The sequence below is a fragment of the Lacerta agilis genome, chromosome 16 (genome assembly GCF_009819535.1).
Source record: "Lacerta agilis isolate rLacAgi1 chromosome 16, rLacAgi1.pri, whole genome shotgun sequence".
Classification (NCBI taxonomy): Eukaryota; Metazoa; Chordata; class Lepidosauria; order Squamata; family Lacertidae; genus Lacerta; species Lacerta agilis.
This window is the reverse complement of record NC_046327.1, coordinates 34,374,590-34,401,184: the sequence shown is the minus strand read 5'-3', so window position 1 is coordinate 34,401,184 and position 26,595 is coordinate 34,374,590. Positions and strand designations below refer to the sequence as shown.

Here is a 26,595-nt window from a genome sequence, read left to right as displayed (position 1 = left end):
CCCTGTGAGGTAGGTTATGAGGCTGTGACTGACCCAAGGTCACCCAGTGAGTTTCATGACTGAGTGGGGATTTGAAACCTGATCTTCCAGGTCCTAGCCCGATACTCTTAACCACTACACCACACTGGCTTCCTAGAGTACTTCTGCTATGCTATGAGCTAAACCAAATAGCTAAATAAATATGGGGGAAGCAAAATGCCACTTAGAGAAGGATGTGAAATATTTTCCTTGAAGCTTGAATTTGTTTTATTCTGGATTGCTTTATTTGATGTTTTAATGTGTTGTAAACCACTTTGAAACTTTTTTCTTTAAAATATAAAGTAGTATAGAAAAAATGTATAATAAGAACAACAACAACAACAATAATAAATCTCACCCAGGGGAAAATGGCACCTAGGCATTCTGTTATGGTAACCATAAACTAGGTTTAAGGCGCCATTTGGCAATTACCTTATACATCTGAGTTTCTAACACTGCATGTGTGGCCAGATTTTCTGAGGTAAATGGAAAGGAATGCCAAGCCGAGAGTGCAGAACAATGCAGAATTGAATTTTTTAACTTCTATCTCTTGGAACCTATCTTTCACTTCCAAGAATTTCACTTTAAAGGGAGCTGCAAGCCAGGTTTCAGAGGCACACATGTACAAACATTCTATTAATGGCAAAAAATAAGCAAATGGTTTTCCTTTAAAGCCAACAAGTTTCTTTCCATGCAGCATCCTATGCTCCAAACCAAGTATTATGGGCAGTAAGAGTCAGCATTGTCTAGCAGATAAAAGTGCCTGAACCTGGACTTTGAAAAACCTCAGTTCAAATCTGACATAATCTACCAACTCTCTGGGTTGTCTCAGGTACTAATATTGCACCCCAGTGTCAATTTCTGAGCAAAGCTTGAGGAAAAGTGCTTCCTCTACCATTTCCTCAAGGGAATGAAAAGCAAGCAATCGGCATGTATTTTGACAGCACTTCTTATTCAGCATATTTTACCTTATTTATCCTTATGTGTGGAAGTATGTGGTTATAGGGTGTTAGGAATGGACCAAAGATCTGTCATGAAGTCCACTGGGTGGCATAGGCTGGTCAGTCTCTCAGTCTATCCCACCCCTCAGATTTTTTTGGGAGCTAGTGTACATTGCCTTGTGTCTATTGGATATGGATATAAAACTAATGAATAATAATCATTAATATATGTTGTCTGCCATTTGCACAGTCTTATAATTGTGCAGCAACTTGTAGCTAAGCCTCCAATATTAAAACCAACACACTCTATCCAGTACAGTACAGAGGTACCTTGGGTTAAGTACTTAATTTGTTCCGGAGGTCCGTTCTTAACCTGAAGCAAAGCTTTAGCTAATGGGACCTCCTGCTGCCACTGCGCTGTCAGAGCACGATTTCTGTTCTTAAGCGGAGTTCTTAACCTGAAGCATACTTAACCAGAGGTACCACTGTACTGAGAGATACACCATGTGCTCATTTCTACTCCAAGAGAAATATATGCATCTTCCATTTAACCAAGTATCACACCTGCAATTGAAGTAAGGCCTGAAGTTCTGAACTTCTTCACCACAATTACGGTAGAAGGAATGGGAAAGACTTTGCTACAAAGCACTAAAGTTAACAGACCACATTCAGTATCTGCACATCTGCTGTACTAAATAATACAGGACTTATCACTTGGGAGAATAGTTCAACAAAAAAGGAGATTGAGATCCAGGCTGCCATCCTTGCTGACTCAGATCTGTGGCCCATGGGCAAATCAAGTTCTGTTTACTTTTGGGGGAAGGGAAGATGTATAAAACAAGAAGTTATTTCAGTCTGAAAAAGAATGGACAGAACAAGCACGACAAAACAAACAGGAATCCACCCACAGCTACCTTATTGCTTAGTCTTAGAGAAACAAACACAACACTATGTGCAACAGTGTTCTCTCACAACCCTGATTAGTTGAACTGTGCATCTATGAAAGGCATTTGAATAATAAGCAAGAGACTTTACATTCTAGACCATTCTTTTTATTAGGCTCCCATTAAACGCGGGTGGCGCTGTGGGTTAAACCACTGAGCCTAGGGCTTGCTGATCAGAAGGTCGGCGGTTCGAATCCCCGCAACAGGGTGAGCTCCTGTTGCTCGGTCCCTGCTCCCGCCAACCTAGCAGTTTGAAAGCACGTCAAAGTGTAAGTAGATAAATAGGTACCGCTCTGGTGGGAAGGTAAACGGCATTTCCGTGCACTGCTCTGGTTCACCAGAAAGCGGCTTAGTCATGCTGGCCACATGACCTGGAAGCTGTACGACGGCGCCCTTGGCCAACAAAGCAAGATGAGCGCCGCAACCCCAGAGTCCGCGACTGGACCTAATGGTCGGGGTCCCTTTACATTTACCTAAACTGTCAAACCTGCAATACACTAAGAAACTACCTTCTGTGTTTTCCTATTACAACACTTGTAATATTACAACACTTGTAATATGATAAACCCATTATATAAACCCAAGCAGTCAGGCAGTTGGCTAGCTCATACTTTGGCAATGAAAACAACTTCATTCAAGTTAAGAATCAAAGCTAAGATTTTACCTGATGTGTTCTTCCATGCTAACCAAAGAATACAAAATTACACCACAGCAAATATTATAATCCCACGAGCAAGTCATTTGGCAAGGGAGAAGGCCAGGTGGAAAAACAAACACTTGACAGGATACCAAAAGCTATAAACACCTCCAAAAGTTATAGATCAGATCACACTATGCTGCCCAAGCTCCTTCGTAAGCAATAAAAATCCCAATCTTAAAGGCCTGAGATAGAAGACAAGTGTATCCAGCCCACCATACCACCTCCTTTCCTTGGCTAATACCTGTCCCACAGTAATGTTTCTCAATTCATTACACATCCCTTCAGTTTCTTCTCATATACATGCAGTAAGACCCACAAGAAACCCTCCACAATATGATGGCTTGTAGAAACATCCTGTATTACCCCTTTCACAGCATCACTCAACCTATACTGGTTTGAACACGTTTATAAATCCTATGATCTTCCTAGAACTCCCCCCTCCCAGAAACAGTCCACTAACTCCCTGCACAAATCTTTATGCAGCCCAGTAATTGCCTTCTTTCCATAATGCTAACTAGCATTGAGTTAGTGCTTTTATAACATTCAAGTCTTCCCATTATCTTGTTGCAATCTCAATAACCCTGTAAGGCAGGTCAGCACTACTATCTCTGTATTGCAGATGGGAAAATGAGGTTGTCTGAGAGATTTGCTTGCTATAGATCACTACGTTCATGCTAGAAGATAGATTTGAATCAAAAGCTTCCTGATTCATTGGTTTAACAACACCTATAAGTAACCAGTGCTCTCATACTGGGCCCCAAATATCTGAAGGAATGTCTCATCCCAGATAGGTGTTGAAATATACGCTGGAATTTCCACCACCATGTGAAGATTGTGAAGTGGCAATGCATAGGAGGGCTTTTTCTGTGGTGGTCCTCAGATTGTGTAATTGCTTCACCTCCAAGGTGTGCCTCACTTCTGTAAAGGCTTTGGGGTGGAAGATGTTACATGCATGTAACCCACCCAGGGACTGCATGGCAAAGGGTGGGATATAAATGACTCTAAATAGTCAAAGGCAGGCTTCCTCTGATTTTAAATTTCCCTCTCAACCAACCCATCTACAGATACTCTTGTTTGCAGACAATATATTACATTAGATGGTCCACTGGATCCAGAAGCTCCCAACCCCACTCTATCGCAGACTTTTATCTTGCCTCCAACTGCCAATGTCAGCTTCTCTATCCTGCATCATCCCACAGTGCACAAACTAGCTAAGGCCATGTTATAAGTTTCTTTGTGAACTTGTTTAGGTAAAGAACATCAACAATTTATAAAACAAAACAAAACTTTCTTCATTTCATCTATCGCCCTCTGCCTGCAGCACTGTCAGGGGCAGATGTCAGGAGCAGGAGCAGATGTCAGCAATAAATCACATGGCATCAGTGAAGTCAATTCAAGGAAACACAATTAGCTTGGGAGGCCAAGCTAGTGAGCACAGCAAGTTGCCCTGGTAGATCTTGCCCCTATGAGGCAGCTGCAAGGACTGAAGGTCCCCGCCTTCCCACAGCTGCCTAAGCCTCCTCCTTCCCTGGGTCCTTCCTAAGCAATCTGAGACCACCAGGGAGGGGAGCTGGTTGCATCAAGAGAGGAAAAAAACCCTGGCTTCTTCAGTAGCCTGCATTATTTCTGCTTCTTGCCCCCCCTCCCTTCCAGCCTCTGCTTTGGCATCTGATTCTGGACCGCTCTCTGCCACAGGCTCTCCCCACTCAATAAACCTTGTTGCCTATTCAGCTTCTGAAAGCTTCTCTTCTCAGTCTGCTCCCTCTTCTCCCTCTGACCACTCACTGTCATCCCACCTCTAGTCCCCTGGCTCTGAGCCTTCTTCCGGAGTGGGGGGGGGGAGGGGTGGTTCCCCAGCTGGTGCCTTCCCCGACTCCTCTGCTTCCAGCCAGTCCATGACACTTAGTGATCTGGTATTGCATACTGGCTAAGAAGGTGTCAGGTGTCCTCAGGACAGATCTCGTCTCCACCATGAGCACACCAGACAGTGTGCAGTATTATCTTCATACTGCAAATGTGTATGCAGAATGGAAAAAAATATTCTGCATTGTCTAAGGCTATCTTGCACTGGTATTATTGGTATTAGGGACCCAGGTGGCGCTGTGGGTTAAACCACAGAGTCTAGGGCTGCTGATCAGAAGGTCGGCGGTTCGAATCCCTGCCACGGTGTGAGCTCCCGTTGCTCGGTCCCAGCTCCTGCCCACCTAGCAGTTCGAAAGCACATCAAAGTGCAAGTAGATAAATAGGGACCGCTCCAGCGGGAAAGTAAACGGCGTTTCCGTGCGCTGCTCTGGTTCGCCAGAAGCGGCTTTGTCATGGTGGCCACATGACCCGGAAGCTGTCTGCGGACAAACGCCGGCTCCCTTGGCCATAAAGCGAGATGAGCGCCGTAACCCCAGAGTCGGACACGACTGGACCTGATGGTCAGGGGTCCCTTTACCTTTATTATTGGTATTACTAAGATTATGTATAAGTGCTCTGAGGCACACATGATATTCTGTGCAGTGCACCCTATGTACTATGTAATATGTACTATGCAGAGGCACCAGTGATTCTTACAAGCCTTCATAAATAGTGAATCCACCACCACCTTTTCAAAGCTTCCTTTTTCTCATAGCCTCTCTCTAGCCTCCAGATGCCCCTCACCCTGAATCTAACCCTTTTGCTACCTCCATCACAAGTACCTCCACAACACCCCCCCCCATAATAACTTTGCTGGATCAAACCTGCTCCATTTCTTGGTTCCCCAAAGCAGCCCGCTAGAAGCATGAAAACGTCACCAGCAGGTCTTGTTTCAAATCAGGAGTCTACATCTAGTTTCTGGTAAGCATGCAGATAAGCATGGTCAACAGGAACACTGAAAGATCTCTCTGTACTCATTGATTTGGCATTAATCTTCCACACACGCAATCTTCCCCAGTGCATACATCACAGCTGTGTTAAGCAAACAAAAAATAAACTGTGTAAATGAATAGAAGAAGAAGAAATACAATTTCAACGCTTAGTAAAATCAGCTCCACTCAACAACACAAAAAGCTAGAGGAACTAACTTCCTCTCGCTGCAGGTGCCATCCTCGTGTTCATTTCCAATGCTCTGCATTTTGTAAAAACATCTAGTCCGCACACTGCACTGGTGACTGGTCAGCTCTCTGGGAAGAGATCACGCCACTAGAGAAAAGCGCCAGCGGAAGTCAGGGGCCGCAGAAGCAGCCATACGACTTGAGGGGACTGGTCTACCCACCTTCCAAACACCGCATATCTTACTTTTTCTTTTCTTTTCAAGCTGTCTAGGCGGAAAGCGGCTGTCAGCGCCAGCGCCTCTGGCGGTTGGCCTCCGCCTGCCCCCTGCCCCAGCTCTCCCAAAGGTAGACTGCCCCTGTGCGTGGAGGTTCCACCGGCCGCCGGGCTTCGAACAAACACCGACAGAGCAGCCTTCGCCGACGCGGGCTTGGGCTCAGAAGACGTTCCTGAAGAGTCGCCTGAGCTTCCGAGTTTGCCTTCCTTAACCGAGTCCTCTACTCCCCCCCTGCCCCCACTCCGGGAGCACTTTCCTCCACCTCACGCCTACCTGGCGACCTGGGGGAGGGGAGCCCCTCGACACCGACGCCCCTCCTCCCGCCGCAGCAGCAGCCGCCGCCGCTTCAGGGAGCCAAGCGCAGCCAAAGGCCCGCCCGCCGCTCGCGCCCGCCGGACAGAGACGCAGCTCGCAATAGGCTCCATGAGACGCAGCCTTCCATTGGCTCGCCCTCCGCCTCCAGGCGCGCCCCGCCCTCCTTCCCCGGCTTCGCCGAAACCCCACCCACCTTCCCGCGCGCCTCTCTATTGGCGGCTCCAAGTGAAGGGATTTGCTTGGGCTGGAAGCCTCGGGGGCGCATGCGCACTTCTTGTCACCCGAGCGGCTCTGACCGCACTTGCTTAGTCGTTGCCGCGGAAGCGGAGGGAGACAGGCTGCTTTCACGCAGCAAGGGCGTAGGGTTGCCATATTTCAGAAAGTAAAAACCAGGACACCCCGAAAGTTGTTGAGCAGCTTTTTTGAGGAAGACCTTGAACTTGTTGAGCTTTTTTAAAAAAGTTGTAATTAAATTTGTAATCTGCCCTTCATCTGAAGAACTCAGGGCGGTTCACAGCATAAAAACAAATAGCAAAACAATTCCCCCCAGTACATACAAAACATTGTGCTGTGACAGCCTGAAAAATCATTGTACTGATCTGCAACACCATTTATATTAGCAGTTAAGTGTTCAGAGTATGTTTTCTCCATAGTCGTTATGAAGAAATAAACGTGTAAATGAGTGTGTTCTTCCTATACTGCAGTTAAGATCTGAGAGCAGTGAAATATGGCAGGGGCAAGAACAGACTTGGGAATTTCTTGGCTTAAAGGTCATACTCCTTAGCCACATAAGCTCAAATACTGCGCTGTGGTCTAAACTGCTGAGCCTCTTGGGCTCGCTGATCGGAAGGTCGGCGGTTCAAATCCAGGGTAGGCTCTTGTTGCTCTGTCCCAGCTTCTGCCAACCTAGCAGTTTAAAAGCACACCAGTGCAAGTATATAAATAAGTACCACTGTGGCGGGAAGATAAACGGCGTTTCCGTGCCCTCTGGCACTCGTCACGGTGTCCTGTTGCGCCAGAAGCAGTTTAGTCATGCTGGCCACATGACCCAGAAAGCTGTCTGCAAACACTGGCTCCCTTGGCCTGAAGCGAGATGAGCACCGCACCCCATAGTTGCCTTTGACTGGACTTAACCGTCCAGGGGTCATTTACTGTCAAATGTGTGTTTAGTTAGCTGCTCCTGCTCCCACTTCTCTGAAGTTTCTAGCCTACCCAAAGCCTTGTGAGGAATGTTCTGATCTCTGCCCTGATATTCTTCCCTCATCTCACAAACAGTTTGCAAATAATTCCAGGGAGCTTTTGTAATAATTACATAAGTTCTCTGCATTCTTCTCCCATTTGTCTGATGGCCTTGCAGCTTCTGTGCTACACAATGTATGTGGGTGGGGAAGGAGCACAGAAATGACAATGGAGAGCATTTGCATGGCTATCTTTGTTCAACCACTGGGAGCATAATCAAGCATTTGGTGGAGATGACTGCAAGTCAAAAAGATGCAAAATATAACAAAGCTCAAAAAAGGGTTATCGGTCTACACAGCTAAATTACCTTGCTGAGCCGTGAGGCACAGTCACGCTGAAAGATGGACATGGAGAAGCCACCAACCATATAAATTGCAAGGTGTTCTGAAGACCAAGCAAACAACCAGAATCATTGTACAGAGAAAGGTGGGCTGGCTCTCACTACTGTTCTATCCTGCCTTGGAAAAGAACACACATAGCAAGTCAAATGTGCGATTGGGCTAAAACAGGGATTCTGAAACTAATATAGTGAGTTTCTCTCAAAAAACAAATACCTTCTCTCCCTGCCACTGCCACCCGTGGCAAAAAAAAATGACCAGAAACTTCACTGGTGATTACACTTGGAGAGAGGCAATGGGCAATGGCTTAAAGAAAGAACAGGGGCAGATGAGGATATGATGTATGAAACTTCCTGCATTCTCATACATAAATACACAATAATTCAGGGTTTCTCAGTGGAGCATTAACTTTGCCTTCATTAGGACAGCATAGGAAAAACTCTTAGTGAGGATAGCAAGTCTGAAACAAGAACGGAATCCCTCGGAAGGTGGTGGACTCTCCTTCATTGGAGGCTTTTAAGCAGAGGCTGGATGGCCATCTGTCCTGGATGTTTTAGTCGAGATTCCTGCAATGCAGGAACTAGATGACCTGCAAGGTACATTCTAACCCTACAATTCTTTGATTCTAAGAGTCTGCGAGGGAGCTGGCTCTCTGCTAGCTTGTTGGGCAAGGAAAATGGCAGTGTTTTGCATGTCCCCTCTAGAAGACATTACAAATTTACTTTATTAAATGGAGATATTGAATCATTAATATTCAGTGCATTATTTGTGTTTTTTAAATTATGGTCAGGCACAAATACCGTAGCGCAATCTATGTATAGACCTTGTAATTTAGGGGGGGGGTACTTGATCATTTTACTCCCAGCTCACAATACTGCATCAATATCACATTTTTGTCAGAAACAAAAATGTCACTTCCTGGGCTCCTAGCACCTGCATAATGAAGTTATGCAAAGCCACATAATTCAGTCTTCCTGGGCATAGGGCTGCCTTTTATTTATTTAGCACAGAGTAGAACATTCAGTCCTAGTTAGCCCAGCCCATGCACAATGGCTTTTGTGCAGCAGCAGATGGGAAGGATTAGTTTTTGCCTGCAGTCTTTCAACTTCCGTTCCCTTTGTTCAACCTAAATTTCTGGCTGCCAAACATTTACAGCTAGACATGGCAGCATTATTATTATTATTATAAAAAAATTGTATACCACCCTTCATCTGAAGATCTCAGGGCAGTTCACAAGATAACACGGCATGTATTCTGACTATACAGTACAGTACAAATGATGTACCTTATAGACACTACACTCCCATTCACCAAGAGTGTCAAGTTCTATTTAATGCAGAAACCAATATTATCTCCCCGTCACATTTGCTCCCATGTTTTGGGATCTGAATCTTATCAGCACCGGCTCCCACCATCAACAAGATCTCTATGTTCCCTGTTTTATCTTCCTTCTGCTTCCAGTCAGCAGCTTCATGCCTGTGCACAGGATGCATGAACAGGCATTAAAAGTCTGCTGCTTGTAGATGTTGAGCACATATGATGCATAGGCCCTGGAATTCCCTGCACAAACCATCTCTCTTTCCCAGGCCTAGGGAAGCTGCTTGCTCTCTCCTAACATTGCTTCTGGTTGGCTCCAGGTCATCTCCCAAGATCTGGAGAACATGTTTGCTAAATATTCTGAATCATGACTGGCCTTGGTTTTCTGCCCTCGTGTTAATGAGGCTATTCGCTCCCTGCCCATGCTTGGACTGTACTCACAGCACATTGGTTCTTTAAGAAAGTGCCTGCAAAGGTAGGGGAGGAGCAATTAAGAGTATGGTCATACCCATGATTTATACTCCACCTCCCCACAAAATGTCCAAGACAACTTAAAATATGCCTGTTTCAAAACGGCTACTTAATGCCCCGTAGCTAAAACTGCAGCATCTATAGTGGCTACAGCACTTGTCCTACTCTCCATGGGAGTGAGATAGGAATGTTGCAAACCAATTATTTTGCCCTGCAAATTTTGTGAAATGCTAAACAGTTATTTGCAACATTTTAAAGCAAGAATATAATTTATTCCAATGAATGATGTTGACTTAGGTGTAGGCAGGCAAGCAGAATTCAACCTTTACCAAGAACCAGACAGAATATTTTATTTTTTAGCCCAAGCTCTTGGAACCAATATCTGAAAGAGAACTAAAAGCAAAAACACTAATCGTCAGTTCTGAATAAAGGCTCAGGTAAAATACTGATGTGATCTCCTCTTGGCTATCATTATGATGCAAAAATACATAAAACCAACATCTGAGAGAAGGTGGCATTGGGCATGCCATAAAGGTTCTTTTTCTGCAGAGAATGGAGGGGATCCTTGAATGAGTTGTCCCTCCCACGAGGCAGGACATACATTAATTAAGCCTTTTTGTCCTCACATCGGAGGGTGAACGCTTCAGTTCTTTCCCGCTTAGCTCCCAGTGCAGGTCAGGTGAAAAGAGTTTTCTGTCACCCTATAGACTTGAGGAAAGGCTGGCATAAGGCTAATTACTTGGCTTGGAAGTGGAAGTTTGACACCCAGCTGCATAGATGCCAAGGCTTTCTTAGAGGGCAAACAGCCCTCTTTATTCTGCCGATTCCTCAGATGGGGAAGCCATAGGAAACAATGTCCCCCACAGCAGCGGGCCACCGCACCTGGGGCCCTGATTCTGAGGAAACAGTTGAATTGTTCTGGGAGGTTGCGGAGGCTACGGATCCATCACCAGCCACCTTTGGAAACTTACAGTCAGATTCTCTTTTGGAGAGAGGCTCTTGGTCTAACGCTACCGTTTACTGTGGGAGACTGAAGAGAAAGGTCTGTGCATTATAATGCACTGCAATCTCTATGTATTGTAAAGTCCTTCCCTATGGTGTAATACTCAGAGTCTTTCTTGCTCTTACACGTAGAACTGCAGAGCTGGGAGGTATAGTTATGGTCATCTAACCCAGCCCCCTTACCCTGCAAGAATATGCAATATGGGAACTGCCCCCTGAACACTCCAGCAGAGCTTGAAGCATTCCTTCTACAGCTTTGGCCTTTAAAAAGACAGGCTATCTACACAGGCTGTGGTGGGACACCAACAAGGCACCACACAGTGCAAAGTGAAACAGGCTCTGAGGGTCTGGCAGGTAATTCTAACAGACCTGAAAGTAGACACAATAGTTCTGGTATCTTGCCCAAGCATCAAAAATTATGTGTCAGTGGATGAGCCCTAAATTTGCTACAAAGCTTTTACTCAGCCACACTGGAACTCAGGAGGTGTACCACAAGGTGTCCATTAGTGAGTCACATCACTGTTCTATCTAGCCCTGTATTGCTTCATCTGACAGCCCAGCAGTTCTCTCCATGTTCCAGCCCTCCTACCCAAGATGCATTAGCTGCAAATGCCAGGGATCAAATCTTGCACCTTGTGCACCTTCATGTATTCCGTCACTGAACTATGCAGTCCCAGCTGTTCCTGCAGTCAATCCTGTTCTGGAACTACACAACAACGAAATCAATGGTTCGATTTCTAAGACAAAAGACACACCGTGCTCACTGACTCCGTTCCACTCTCAGCTAGTTCCGTCTTTTTATTTGCTCAATAGCCTTTAACTGGTTGCTGAACAAAAAAGATATAACAGCACATTTGTAGCTATGACACCAACTGGCATTACCACAAGACAGAGAAGGTGGACCTGCCGGGCCCCTGTGAGCCTGCACGGTGTGGCAGACCCTCCCCTAAAATGGAACACAGGGCCTTCCAGCAGTTTCCTTACAATTCTGCAGGGCTTATGGGGAGGGGCTTCTGATGTGGTGAAAGAGCAAGAGCTAGTCAGGAAGCAGCTCATATAATTCATGAAGTGTGTAAAAGCACATCATCGCTGAATAGTTTGGTGTAAAAGAAAGGAAGGAGAGAGGGTGACAGGAGGAGTCTGCTTTAAAGATATCTGAGCCAAAGGTTCAAGGGCTTCCTTTGTCTTCTTCACAAGTCTCCTTCTTAAATTCCTCATAGACAACATCTGGCTTGTCATCCTTCTCTGCACCCTCTGCTGTTCGGGCATTTGGCACCCACAGGCCAGAACTGATGCAACGCTGCATGTGGTATTTCGCTTCCTACAATGGGACACAAAATACATCCTGCTTAAGGGCCATATGTATGTTACACTTTACACGACCTAACAACTCTAAGGAATTCTTATTCATTAGGCTTCTAAGCAATGCAAACTACTGATAAAACCTAAAGCTTGCTGTCTGCACAACTCCATCAGCAGATGTGCTAACATTACAAACTAGGAGAGATCTCTTGGAAAATAGATGAGCTCTTTAAAAACTTTTGCACTGAAAGTGAGTAAATACCAATTCCAAATCGAGCTAAGGGCAGCTCATCTGTTACTAAGTTTGAATGACTTTTATCCTAAAATGAAAGGTTAGAAAATAAAGAAAGACTGTGAACTTCAAGAGTAGTCTTTAAGAGAAGTAGTTTAAAACAAATCTGCAGCAGATGCTGCTATAGCAAAGGATGCAAGAAGCATAAAGTCTCTTACACTAAACCATAGGTCTTTACTCACAAAAGGGAAGCGTCTGTTGGGATGTATCTATTTCTATAGAAATGATGACAAAATTCCCATCAAGTGGCTCTATGCTCAAGGAAAATTTTTGTTAGAAGAAAGAAATTTAATTAGAAGGGGAGATTTCCCCCTGCAAGTCTGATTCCTAATGTAAAATATACAAGTGCTTATTTCAGTAGCTAATCAGGCTTGGAGCCAGTATGCAATGCAGAATTTTAAGCAGGGTACCAAACACAGCTAATGGGTCCAATAAGCTGTGTAGTGGAAGGTCAATAATGCTTATTGTACCTGTGTAGATTAGGGTGCTTCAGCATGCAAAATGGGCTGCCGGGGGGAAATAACACAATTTACAGATCTGGAGGGCACAGAGGAAGTTTAATTATTGACTGTGGCAGATGTGAGCACGTCTTCAAGCCTTGCATCAGAGGGGAGAGTAGTGGCAGAGTGTGCTCATACATGTTTACATGTATAAATTAACATCTCCTATGTCTATCTGGACACATAGTCCCATAACTTGAAAGGAAGGAGTCTAATCCTTAACTTGGAGAATACTCACAGCAGGTTCCATTTTGCTGATAGCATCCTGAAGCATCTGTACATCTTTCACATCAAAGCATTTCTGGAGCTCCTGGGAAGAAGAAATATGCATGTATATAAAGGGGAAGGGATGAAAGCACTGCAGAAATCTTGCATTATATAAACAGTAAAGGTAAAGGGACCCCTGGCAGTTAAGTCCAGTCGTGGATGACTCTGGAGTTGCAGTGCTCATCTCACTTTACAGGATGAGGGAGCCAGTGTTTGTCCACTCCACAGACAGTTTTTCCATGTCATGTAGCCAGCATGACTAAGCATGTTTCTGGCGCAACAAAACCCGACACCCGAGCAGTGCACAGAAACGCCGTTTACCTTTCCGCCGGAGCGGTACATATTTATCTACTCACACTTTTTGGGGTGCTTTCAAACTGCTAGGTTGGCAGGAGCTGGGACCGAGCAACGGGAGCTCACCCCATCGCGGGGATTCGAACCGCCGACCTTTTGATCAGCAAGCCCAAGGCTCAGTAGTTTAGACCAAAGCCACCCGCGTCCCAGTGTATAAACAGTACACACTATCTAAAGCTCAGAGGCAGAGCACATGCTGTGCAAGCAGAAAGGCCTGTATTCAATTACAAATAAATTGGCTATTAATAAAGTAAACTCTCTAGAATATAGCAGTGTAGCATTGGAAGGAACCCTGAGGGTCATATAGTTCAACCCACTGCAGTGCAGGAATGCTGACAAGCTTCTAGGAGCCGAAGTGCAGGGTGGGGATCAAAGTTGAACAAACTACCTTAAAGGGAGCACGATGTGTCCCCTGCCAGGAGTACTACTCCTCCACTAACACCCCAAGTTGCAGATAGATAAGAACAGAAATGGCTAGAACGCCTGGGCTAAGATAAGATTAAAAACTGAATATAAGCTAGAGGTGGCTAACCCTCCAGCCTGGGAGCCAGACCCATCACCGCAAACATTTTTTCTGAGCTCACAAGACACTATTGATTTAGGTGGCAGCAGCAGAGAAAAATATACAGGTAGTCACAGCACCTCTGTTCAGCCAAGAACCTTGTTAGGCATATAACCACCCCCCCCGTCATCACACATCTCATAAGCTAAAAAAAAGGTAATGAGGGAAGCCTCAGCTGATCTGCATGGACTGGCTGAGGAGATGCTGTGTGCTTGTGTGAGAAATGTTCTGCGGCCACACTGTCTGCTTTCACACTCACCCCCACTCCTAAGAATAGGCCAAGAGAGAATGGGACCCTTTGAACAAAAGCAAGTTGGTCACCATGTGTGTGCGCACACACACACACACACACACAGAGAGAAGAGAAGAAGAAGAGTTTGGATTTGATATCCCGCTTTTCACTACCCGAAGGAGTCTCAAAGCGGCTCACATTCTCCTTTCCCTTCCTCCCCCACAACAAACACTCTGTGAGGTGAGTGGGGCTGAGAGACTTCAGAGAAGTGTGACTAGCCCAAGGTCACCCAGCAGCTGCATGTGGAGGAGTGGAGACGCGAACCCAGTTCCCCAGATAACGAGTCTACCGCTCTTAACCACTACACCACACTAAGCAAAAGGGTTAACTTCATACAATCAATTTGTTCAGTTAGAAGCTTCCTGAATTACTCACGGCTGGGAGCGATTCATACACATCTACAGGATCCAGGCCACCAGGCCCCAGTCGTTTCTGGCGCTCTTCTTCTTCATACTCTTTCATGGCTCTCTCAATGCGTGCCTTAGCCCGGCCCCGCACCCGCTCTTTGAAGGCTTCCAGTTCATCATTAAAACCCTCCATGTACTGCTGGTCTGCAGTCTGTATGAAATTAGAAAAGGTGGCAGGTAAGAAGGGGGGGGGGAGAGCCATGAGAACACAGTACTGAGCAGATATCTTGCCCTTTTAACAGAGGCGCAAATCAAACTTTACAAGATGTTATGCTTATCTTGTCCATAAAATGCCAACCAAAGCCTAAATACATCATGCTATTTGTTAAATACACTCAAGCTACAACTCCGCTGAACTTCCAGAAGAACTGAGTTTTTAGAAGCATTACCCCCTCTACAGAGACTTTAAAGGGGCCCAGTATAATCAATGAAAGCTGATTGGTAGTCACAGAGAACCTCTTTCAAGGTGTGCAGGTACTGATCAGCTAACTGACACCAATCAGCTTTCAATTTTCATATATTAACCATCTGATGTTATTATGACATCATGTGACTGATGGGTGGATGGTTCCACTCACCTGTCAAAGTTGGTCTGGGGGTGGGGGTGAGCCAAGATATGGTTTTCCTCTATTACCTGGGCAATAGTCTCACCTTGATCTTAGTAAAGAACTGCCTGAAACAAGCTCTAGGGTCAACCTTCAGGCTCTTGGCCAGCTCTAGGATGAACTGCATCACTATGGTCTGATGAGCCACTTGTTCCATCAGGGCATGTTTCTGAGACAGGCGACAAAAGAACAGTTGCACTTTTAAAGACACACTCGCACACCCCTTGTCAATATGCCATTTGAGCCCGGCCCAGCATGCAAATGATTACATTCAGAATGTCATTCAAAACTCACTCCCAATCCTCCCTCTCTCCATCTCAGCTTCAGGCTCCCAAGGTTACAACCATAGGATACCAGATGGCCCAGAACTATGTCCATCAAGCATATAGCATTCTGCCTTCTGGTCCCTTCGTTTTCCCAGGATGGTATCTGGAATCCAACGTTGCGGTTTTGGGTTGGTTTTTTTTTTTTTGCAAATTCATGAGGCCATCTCTAAAATTGGTATTTTCTTCTGGGCATATAGCTGGCAGTGAGACAGCAGTGGCTGACTCAGCAAGACCTGGCGGCTACAGTACCAGACACAAAACAACACTTGGAATAATTCCACTGTCAGAGGAAATAGATCCTGCAGAGCAGGTTCAAGCAATCTGTTAAATGTGACAGAAGAACCACACTGGCTGCTTATGAGGTAGCCAGCCATCAAACTGCACAAAGTGACTGGAGCAGGTTCACGGAAAACTCTGCTATTAACTCCTAGTACTGAAGCAACTGCTAGATCTAAATACTTATTTGGAACCTTAATAATAAGACCTGAAATGCAGGCAACCCCCATTTGTGCACGTTCAATATGCGCGACTCCGCAAACGCACATCGTGCCGAACCTGGAAGTGACCCAAAAACATCACAAAAAGGGGCATAACAAGAGTGTTTACAGGCTTTTTCAATGGTGTCTCAAATACATGTGATTTCACTTAAACGTGTGGTGCCTTGGAACATAACCCCAATGTAAATGGGGATTGCAAATAAATATACAGTAGGCAGGAGCTCCTTAAGGGCTTGCCTTGCAGTCACCAAAGTTTCTCAAACACACTGTCCTCATTTGTTTTGAGTCCTCAGTCTTTTCCACTTCAGCTTCTGGAGAAGCTACATCAGCTTTACTCACCTCTTCTACTTCCAGATCGATACACCAAATGACTAAATAATTGGCTGTCTCTTCACACACAAGATACGGGTTATCAGACAGATATTTCTGGCTGTCGTCCCAGCGCCGCAGCATTCCTTTTGAAACAAGAAAATAGGAGCATAAAAATCAGATTTTTTGGGGGGGCGGGTAATTTCCTAATCAGGCTTTTGGACTTTTATCACACAGATGACAGCACTGTGAAAAAAAATGCTAGCACTTTACAGTCATATAACAGGGAACACATAAGCAGCAACTGGGGAAGCCAGAATAGTGATTATGTTTGACTTGGGAACATACATAATATTAAAGAAGTCCTTATGGTAACAAGATCATTAAAAAAAGAAAAGAAAAAATAGCAAATGGTCAATTAGTACAAGGGCGAAGGATACTGGTTTCTAAAAGCCACTTTATATAACCTGAACTGATGTTCACGTAAGATGCATTGATGTTCATGTAAGTTAATGTTATTTAGTTTTACATGATCAAGCAGAGCTGTTTTTATTTTCTTAAACACAGTATAAGGAACTTATTCCACACTAGTCCTAAAAAGGCTTGCCTTTGTGTGAACACAGTCCTCAATGCAAAATGTGATTGCTGGTCCTTGTTGCAATGGCAGGGTTAAGAAGCAGCAATAAGCCAGTCTAGAACTACAGTAGCAAGTCTGCCAAGTATTGGGCTCAAACGCTCCTCTCCTCTCACTTTATCAACTATAGCCATAAGAAGACTGGAAGCTTCTGCTTCTGGGTTTGTTTTTTCTAACTACAGTTTCATACTGTATGGGGATCAGGAACTGCTCACTTTGGTGTGTTCCTAAAGCATGGTTAAGACCTAAGAGACTCTGTCTTGTTTTGCACAGAACAAGCAATTTGGTCATTGAAAAACAAAGCATATCTTCCAGTCGCCTAAGGCTGGGCTGGTGGAGATAAGGGGAGTGCATGAGCATTGTTAATATGCTAAACAACTGTTTGGATTTACATGCAAACCAGACCAATATATTTCTTTCAGCAAGGCAACTTTAGTGCAGCTAGTATAAAAATGGCATTGTTCTAAATCGTCATTACCTTTGCTAATGAAAGAAATGTTATAAGGAGATCACACTCAGGAAAAAGCACCATAAGAGCTGAACAGAATCTCAAAACAGAGTAACTTACTTCCGCCACTCAAAGCAATGCCAGAATTCACTTACTCCAGAATAGTCAGTCAAAGGAAGTAAGCAGCAGACTGAGACCTGTCAGGACACTTCTATTTTGAACTCTGTAACCCAGGTGGGAAGGCAACCACCAAGATGAGTATATAGCTGACAGGCTGCTTTGATATAGTTGGATACAGAAGAGCTCCTTAAGTAAGCAGCTCATGGAGTATTACATCTGCACATCCTCATTTTTCTAGATGCATTTCTCCAATGTATTATTTACAGAGTAGGAGCTGGAAATTGTCAGTCCCCAATCCAACCAATGCTGCCAGCTGGACCAGGCAAGCTCCAGTTACCTTTAGTTGCAGCCTGACAGGATCAGGCACATGGTTACGTTGATTACCATACCATTCCCTCTCCCAGAATAGGACCTAACCCAATTTTGTAAAGGGGAAAAACAGATACCCATGTTCTCCTGATATAAGTAAACCAAAAGGGATTACAGTGAAACATGCGTCAAGGTAGGGCACAGAAAATATCAACCTGTTATTCAGCTCTGAGTGGCCAGACAGATTTCTACAGTCTCCTAACTACAGCGAGAGCTATCTGACTTTGTTGAAGGGGGTCAAGAGCACTCTGCTTCCCTGAACGTAGGGAAGACAGAGAGACCATACTGAGTACAACTACTCATTGGTTTCTGGTACTCAAGACTGCAGAGTCCCTCTCTTCTGATCTTCTTTGAAATAACTTTAGGCTAGAGTTACAAGCCAGCCACACCAAGTCTACCTAACTGCAAATGAATATCAATCGATACTTTATTGCGGTCCAAAGACCCACAAAACATAAACCATAAAACAATTTCAAAACTAGATACAGTTAAAATGACCAGACAGACAGAAGGTAGAACCAAGGCAGTCAGCAAATGAGTATCAGTCCACAAAGGCCGTATCTGCAATTTGCCACACTGATCTCAAGTGCTCTTAGCCACAGAAAAATAACCTGTTTAACCCAAAGCACTCTCAGATCAGTGCAGTTTTCCCTTACCAAAGTGTTTAATTTGCTTCTCATACTTCTCCACATATGTTTTGTGCTTTTTCTCTTTCTGTTCTTCAGACTCCTCTTCCTGCTCCTCCTTGACATTGAAGACACTCTACAACAGCAAAGGAAGCATGGTTAGAATCACTATTGCTACCACAATGCAGTCAAGGTTGGCCAGACCAACAAAGGGTGGCCAGGATAGTCCTAGGCTAAATGCAGTAAGAAAAGGAAAATACCAGTCAAAGAATGAAGAGATGAAGCAGCTTCAAAAGGATCAAGTGCAACTGAACAGATAAAACAATCCAGAAAACCCAGGATGAACAACCTGCAGCTCCACAGAGGTTGTTGCACTACAACTCAGATCATCCCTGACCATGTGGTCGGTGGGGAGGGGGGCGTTGGAGTCTTAACATGATCTGGAAGCTGACAGGTTTCCCATCATTGCTGTAAAATATTTAGCAGCCTTGGAATTAATTTAGTCATTTTTTTTCTTTTTTAAACATTTTATTGAAGCAAATCATCAATACAATAAAAATAAAATAAACAGTAAAAAGCAGCACAGTATATTCAAGTGAGACTTAATATTAAGTTGGTAAAGTACTTAAGACCATTAAGAAAGATTAATTTCACATTTTATTGTGGAGAAGGAGTCCTATGTGACTATTTTTTGTATACAGTATAAGATAATTTTTTCAGGGTCCTCCAAGTCTTTGGCAACATGTAATTTATGAATTATTTTTTCAGCTAATGCGAAACTCCACATATTTTTATACCAAAACAAACATCACAAGTTCAGCAAGGTTTTCCCATTTCTGGGCAACTGAGGTTCTGGGCAACTCTGACTCTATGTCAAGAGTTCCTGAGAGCTGAAACTATTCAAATGATCATCCCACAGATTTAGTAAACAAAGCTGTGCTGAAGTGGGAATGGAATGTCAGAGTATTTTGGTCTTGGCAAACTTGACTAAAACTGATTCGAATGCCCTTGAAGATGAGTCACTCAACTTATAATACTCTGAGCCTTAACAAATGGGTTTAAGGGAGCCTTTCAGATGCTTTCATTTCTTCATCCCAGAATATTTCCAAGACCTGATTCCCATTCTTGCTTCCCTCAGTTTAGTACTCAGGAAATAAAACCAGCGTTTGGTATGCTACCCTAGAACCCAATTGTTAGCAACTGCTTTTTTATTTTACAGATATAATTGCTGTAAACTGCTTTGATTTTTTAAATTCAATTGTGGCATACAAGTATTTTTCAAAATTTGTAGAGTTCACTTTTTATCGACGAGAGACAAACAACAATCTTTGCTAAAAATTCTGATCCTTCCAAAAGCCTTATTATCAAGTTATTTGCCTGCAAAATGTTTTACTTACTTACTTGTTTATTTATCACTGATAAGAGTAAATGAGCATGAGTAAATAGCAGGAGACAACATACACAAAAAGCCATAAATAAATGTAGCATATCACTCTCAGTAATTAGAAATCAGACACTAATGCATAGCAAACACCCAAGTGAAAAAGCAATTATTGAGCTAGTGCTTAAAGCTCTTACTAGTCGGTGCCAGGTGCAACTCAGGAGTTTCATAACTGGAATGCTAACACTGAGAAGACCCTCCACTGAGTTGCTGCCTGGAGTCCCAATTTATACAGGCCAGGGTATTGAACAAGATTTTTAATTTTCTTTCATAGTTATGTGCAATTCACATACTGGTAATCTAGTTTAAGGCGAGACACTGAGTCTTCCCAGTAACAAATGAGTACATATCAATCAAACCTGCATAGCAACTAGACCCACCTTACTGAAGCCATCTCTGCTGAGTGTGTCCACATTCCAAGGCATGTTTTTCTCCTTCTTCCTGAGATCGTCCGCCTTCTCTTCCCAGCTCTTCTCTTCTTTCTTGAGTTGCTGTGCCTCAGCCTGCAGCCTTTGCAGCTCACCTTTGGTGCTATCTACATTGGCCAATTCAAGCTCTTTTATCTTCCTCTGACACTCAGCTAGTTTCCGCTTGCAATCCCGACACCCTTTGTCCACCTCTTCTTTCTCCTTGTGGAACTGTTCCATTCTCTCGACTCGGGCCTGAAAAACGGGTTGTATTCAGTCAATATAGTCCAAGTGACTACAGCCTCTTTATTACTTTAAGCTAATACTGGGACACTTACAACCCAGAATGAGGTACACCAAGTTACCTGTATGAAATATAGCCACCTGCCACCTTCGATTGCAAAAAAGGTTAGTTCACTTCTAGTTTAGAGTGGAGCTGTCAGCTGAGACCAGGATTTCACACACAAACACTCCTCCAGTTGACAGAGAAATGTGGGACAAAGTCCCCTGCCCCCAGCTGGTGGACATCCAGAGCCGTCTCATCCATAGAGGCCGGTGGCGCGGCGCGCCAGGGCGCTGGGCACCCCAGGGGCGCCCCCGCGAGCCCGCCGGCATACCGGGCTCCCGCTCCCCAACCCGCCCCCGCCCCCACGGGCAGGCGGGCACTCGCGCGCCGGCGAGCGGGCTGTAAGCCGCCCGCCCTCGCCTCCCAGAGCCCCAGCTGGAGCGCTGGAGCGGCGCGGGGCTTTGCGCGACCTTCCAGCACTCCAGCTGGGGCTCTGGGAGGCGAGGACGGCCAGCTTGCAGCCCGCCCGCCTGCCCGCCGGTGCGCGAGCGTCCGCCCGACCCTCATCCTCCGCCCGCCGGCGCGCGAGCGCCTGCTCCAACGCCACGCCCCTCACCCCCCGCTCGCCCACCCCCCCTCCCGAGGGGCGGCCAGCGCGGGAGGGAGGCGGGCGGAGAGGCGGCAGGCTGGGGGCGCCGAGGGATCGCTGCGCCAGGGCGGCTGATCCCTCTAAGACGGGCCTGTGGACATCTGATGTATTAATCTTTTAAAAAAATAAAAAATCCCAGCTGTTTTCTCCTTCCTACCAGGCAACAATAAGATCCTGGCAGAGGCTCAAGTTGAAGAACAAGAGCTAAAGGGCTCTTAACCTTTAACTCATAGCCTCTAGCCTGCAGCCCAAGGGGCAACTTTCCACTTCCACCACATGGAGACTAACTAGCAAGCATGTGAGAGGGCACCAGAAGGCATCAGGGAAGATTGGTACTGAAGGCCCCCATGGGTTATACTGAAGTCAGCATAAAGCAAAGATATAATCTTTCTTATTCTAAGCTTCTAGGGGACTGCACTTGGCTAGAAAACCTGGTGTAGGGTACTGGACCGCTTCTTTTTATGGCAACTATTAACATCGTAAGTATTTGTAATTTTATTTTAATTTATTTTAGTTTTAAACAAAGTTATCTAGCAGTTATTTACACAGATAACTTGCTAATCTTGGATAGTTCGAACAGAGTGGTGGTGAGAGTACCCTTAACTCTTCTGGCTGCAATAAGCTTTTTAAAGAGGAGAATTCAACATTGCATTAAATTGATTGTTCTGTCAGAGCAAGCTTTTCAGCCTACCAGACAGAACAAACCCCCTCTCATTGTTCAAGGAGTCTGCCTGATACATACACCCAGCAAATTTAAGTTCTTAGGAGAGGGGTGTGTGAAAGTTGTGTTGCACAAGCAGAAGACCTTGCGCAAGGCTTCCACTGAAGGGTGCCGTTAGGTTCCCACCCTTAATATTTATCAATGTCAGTTCAGGAGCCTCAAAGAATGAGGGATATAAAAAAGGTTGATGAGAGCATATTTTCATCCTTGTGACAAGGCTTTCTTTTGGCCCTCCTATGTTGGAATTCTACTATTTTATATATTTATATTTTTTGCTTGCTGATTTGTTGGGATTTTATTGTACTAATAAACAACTCTCTGACACAAACCTTTACATGTGCAGAAAGGGAGTGCATGTATACCGCACAAAGACAGCAGCCAGGCAAAGAGGAAGCAGCTGCTCCGCACACGAATACCTCCTACCTACAAACATCTTTCTGCTCCTGCATACACAGCAGAGCGTGTGGGTGGAGTGGCTGCTGTGGTGGTCGCTGCGAGTTGTGGAGCCCAGGAAAAAAGGCTGGCAACGCTTTCCAGGCAAAGCTTTCCTGGCACAAATCTGGTATCGCAAATCACAATATTCAGCAACTAGTAGGAGAATACTTCAAATTCCAAGTACACCCAGCTACTCTGACCTTTAAGTCATCATACTTCAATAGCAACTACAAGATTTCAAAAGGGAGTATATCCAAAATAAGATTGCTGAACTAGCATTTAACTAGCATTCTCTTTCGCACCATAGAAAATAGCAGTCTCGCTCCAGGAGTTAATACTAGCAGAACAATAAATATTACAATGTCCCTACTCCTTCATATTGTGAATGGGTCACTCATTCTTATCTTGTATAAATTTGGACTCCGTATAACAGAATTACACACTTACTGCTGCTACCTTTTGCAGTGTACTCATGTGTGTTTATCTCCATATCTGTCAACCAAGGACACTTCACACAACATATAAAGGGCTTAATGGAAATATATGCCACAAATAAATCTGCTAGTCTTTAAGCTTCAAAGGCAAAAAGCTCTGCCAACATTTTATACACACTTTCTAGTTTCTAAACACAGTAAGTTAAAACAGCAAGAATCAAGCAGAGTTTTAAAGGCAACTGTGTTATTTGACAAATTCCTCTAACCTCTGCAAGGGAATTGGGACCAATAGTCCTAACAGGGAGCTCAGGCAGGACAAAGCCATTACAAATGTAAGAAGCATTACAACTACACGTTAAGAAAACAGTTTCAGGTTAAGAACGGACCTCCGGAACAAATTAAGTACGTAACCAGAGGTACCACTGTAAAGTGGGAAAATAAAATGTAAACATAGGAGCAGCACAAGCTAATTCTTCCTTCAAAAGGGAAAGCCATCACATATACGCTATTTCAAAACCATTACTCTTTATGGCAACCCCTCCTTGATTTGTCCTTCCATCAAGCTTATGCTTGCAAGCTTTAGACAGAGGCTCCTGTGTGCAGCAAAATATATACCTAGTAGGATTAATCCCCCAGCCTATATGGAAGGAGATCAGAAGAGATGATCATCTCCTCTGATCTTGCACGCTGTGAAGTGTAAGCTGGGATCTAGACATTTTTGGCATGATGCTGCCTTTACACTCTTGCCATTTTAATTTGCTGTGCTTACTTCTTGGGAACTGACAAGACACATATTAAATGTATTACAGGCAGGCCTGTGTGTCTTCTGAACCTACATAAGGTGAGGCTAGAAACTGGAACAAAGTTTGAGCTGCTGAGAAAACCAAGCATAATTTTTTGCAATTATGGGTGCTTTCCTGGGCATCATATGCATTCATTCCCACATGGAAAACACTAATCTTTATTAAACATTTGGGCAGTTTCAAACTAAGGTTTTACAGGGCAGTTTACAATATAAAAACACAAAAATACATACCATAGATTACCCATTTCTTCTGACATATTGGTTTATATTGGCATAAATATGAGGGGTGTGGAACACCTAAAGAACTTTTAGCTAACTAAATGGTTGAAAAAAACGGCGCTTAACACTTAAGTTCATTCAAGATGCCTTCCTGAGATAGCTTTTATCTTTTAAAATTTTACGTCGCTCCTCATTTAAACCTGTATCACACGTTGCTTTTCTCCCTCCTGTCACAGTACAAAAGCAGAAGCAAGGCAGGATCGGGGGGGGGGGGAGTGTGCTCTTAGTCGAAAGCCAAAACCAACTAAAAGCTTGGGTGTGTGTGGGTGTGGTGTGTCAGTCGATTAAAGCCACCGTCAATATTTATACAATGTTTATATTTAATATATACGTGCATGTGGTATTTTACTGAGGCAACCAGCCTCTGCCCGCAAGGAGCTTGCAATCCGAAATTCTACCTCAGGGGCAGGGCTGGATTTGGGTTTGATGAGGCCCTAAGCTACTGAAGGTAATGTGGCCCTTTATATGTCCACCTGTCTTTTGTGAACAACAAATTGTGGCTGGTTTTTGTGTCGAATATATGCTATATGGTAACTGATGGACGTAATAGGTATCTAAAGCCATTTGCACATGCAGAATGTAGGCACCTATATATAGAAATGAGCAAACCAGTGATATTTTAGGGAGCAGACTAGCAGGTGGGGCCCATTACTTACATCATAGGAGCCTACACAACACAAAACACTGTTGCTGTATGTAGGTTTTATTTAATTTCTTTTTTATCTTATATTTTTGTGGGTCCCCAAAAGAGTGGGGCCCTCAGCTATAGCTTGTTTATTAGCTTATACGTAAATCCGGCACTGCTCAGGGGTAGAAGCGAAGGGAGGAGCATAACGGGAAGGTGGTGCATCCAGTTCAGCCGCGCGCGCTCATTAAGGTCCAGGCCTTAGAGGGGTCGCGTAGAGAAGACACGCCGGAGAAAGGGGTCGGGGTGGCGGCGGGCGCGTTTCGAGAGCCGCCCAGGAAGACAGCCTCGCCTGCAAAGGCTGTGGGAGAGATAGAAGGAGACGGAGGAGCAGCAGCAGCAGCAGGCCGGCCTTTCCGAAAGCGGAGGGAAGACACTCCGCCGGCGCAGGAGGGGAGCCTGCCGGGAAGGGAAGCTGCTGCACCTGTGGAGCTTCTGCAGGCGGGGCGGGGCGGGCTCCCTCTCCCCCTCACCTGGTGCCGCCATCGGAAGAGGCTGGGCGTGTCGATGTTGGGGTGAGTCTCGTCCTCGTCGTCGGACACCTCGATGTGGTCCCAGACGCTGTAGTCCACCATGGCTGCCCTCACCGCCCTACTGCCGGCGTTGCTGCCTCCGCTACCTCCTCCAACTTTCGGCACATCCGCTTCCGCTTCGACGTCACTTCCGGAGTTTTCCGCGCACGCGCGCAAAACTCACGCGCCGCCGTGCTTCTCTACCCTTGCGGCGGCGCCGCCGGAAAGATAGAGAGACACGAAGCAAAGTCAAGAGCTGCTCCACTCAACCGGCACTCGCGCGTCCCTAGGCGCCGTCCTGCGTACACGGAGGAGGCGCGACGCATTTGCACTCAGTTTAAACCGGTTTACCGTGAGGTGACACCTCTTTCCCCGGGAAGTGCCTCTTCGGCAGCCTGGGCTATGCCCTAGCTAGCGGTTTATGGCTGCCGCGTGAGCGGAGGGCTCCTCGGGCGGCCTGGCGGCTGCGTATGTCCGTAGCCCGGTTGTAGGGTTGCCGTATTTCAATAGGTGGAGAACAAGTCTAGTACCCCCTGAGGAAGAATGGCAGTGCAAAATGTTCAAATATGCTGAACTGGCTGGTCTGAGGAACAGGATAAGACAAAACGAACATAAGGAATACAAGGAGGAATGGATAATGTTTATTGACTATTTCAAGAACCAGTATAGACAAATACCGGTACATAGCTTAGCAAATCCAGCCGAGTTGAAATAATTTAATAGATAACAATTTGGATGATTAAAAAGATATGGATTACGTGGAGTAGTAGAAAAGCAAAAGGAACCAGGGAAAGTGTGGAAGGGAAGTCATACAATATATGTATACATTGGGCACAGGCAAACTCGGCCCAAGGTAAAACGTAACTTCTGGTGTTTTTTTATTTTATTTTTTACATTTCCAGCCATTACCTGATTCTAATTTATACGTCTTTGCTAACTTACTCAGTGTCAGGTACCACCTATGTCATTTTCATATAATTCTCTTTCAATGCATAACAAGCTATAAACTTAAAATCCATTTTCCACAGTTTCTCCCACAAACTAAATTCAATATTATGTCCCATATCCCTCGCCCAATGTATCATAGCAAATATTATCAATTCATCTTTTGTTTCCCACTTTATAATAACTTGTACATTCTAGAGATCAGTGTCTCTATTTTCTATTAGTTCGCTTTCAAATTGGGAACTTTGATCCATAAAACCATACTGCTTATGTAGTCTAAACATTTCATTTATTTGGTGTTATTGTAGCCAGTCAGTCACCATATTACTTACATCTTCTAATTTCTTCAGTTTTACTTCTAGCTCTGAAAAATCCAGATGATTTCTGCATGTTCCCCAAAGCTGGTCCATGTTCATTCGTTACAAAGAAATCTCTTCCTTGGGTGAGAGCTTCAAGCAGGTTTTTATATTTCTCCCATAGTCTATATAGTGTCTTTCTAACTACAT

General features: G+C 44.8%; 2 protein-coding genes across 5 annotated transcripts in view; both read right to left on the bottom strand.

Annotated features, from left to right (window-relative positions):
• TYK2 (tyrosine kinase 2) overlaps positions 1-6,218 on the bottom strand; it is a 48,195-nt gene extending 41,977 nt beyond the window's left edge. For 2 of the 4 annotated variants that reach the window (XM_033172820.1, XM_033172818.1), the window contains exon 1: positions 5,330-5,353. In XM_033172820.1, the coding sequence (XP_033028711.1) occupies positions 5,330-5,338 (9 nt within the window). In that variant the 5' untranslated portion in view covers positions 5,339-5,353. Of the gene's footprint in view, positions 1-5,329; positions 5,354-5,867; positions 5,966-6,171 lie in introns of those variants that run through there. The other 2 variants (XM_033172819.1, XM_033172821.1) reach the window with 2 other exon arrangements.
• A 5,130-nt stretch (positions 6,219-11,348) lies between these two features.
• CDC37 (cell division cycle 37, HSP90 cochaperone) lies at positions 11,349-25,266 on the bottom strand. Its single transcript, XM_033173026.1, has 8 exons — positions 25,106-25,266; positions 20,312-20,593; positions 18,521-18,626; positions 16,324-16,439; positions 15,208-15,330; positions 14,525-14,707; positions 12,913-12,984; positions 11,349-11,901 (listed from the first exon to the last, which is right to left on the bottom strand). Exons 1-8 carry the CDS (start codon positions 25,205-25,207, stop codon positions 11,749-11,751), a joined length of 1,137 nt encoding a protein of 378 aa, XP_033028917.1. The 5' UTR covers positions 25,208-25,266; the 3' UTR covers positions 11,349-11,748.
• Positions 25,267-26,595: the final 1,329 nt, after the last annotated feature.

Excerpts from the sequence above, each read along its gene's own strand:
- CDC37 (XM_033173026.1), bottom strand. The coding sequence starts at position 25,207 with ATGGTGGACTACAGCGTCTGGGACCACATCGAGGTGTCCGACGACGAG. Across the intron at positions 15,331-16,323 it reads TCGATCTGGAAGTAGAAGAG|AAACATGCCCTGATGGAACA; the intron begins GTGAGTAAAGCT and ends CGCCTGTCTCAG. Across the intron at positions 11,902-12,912 it reads TCAGCAAAATGGAACCTGCT|GAAGCGAAATACCACATGCA; the intron begins GTGAGTATTCTC and ends GTCCCATTGTAG.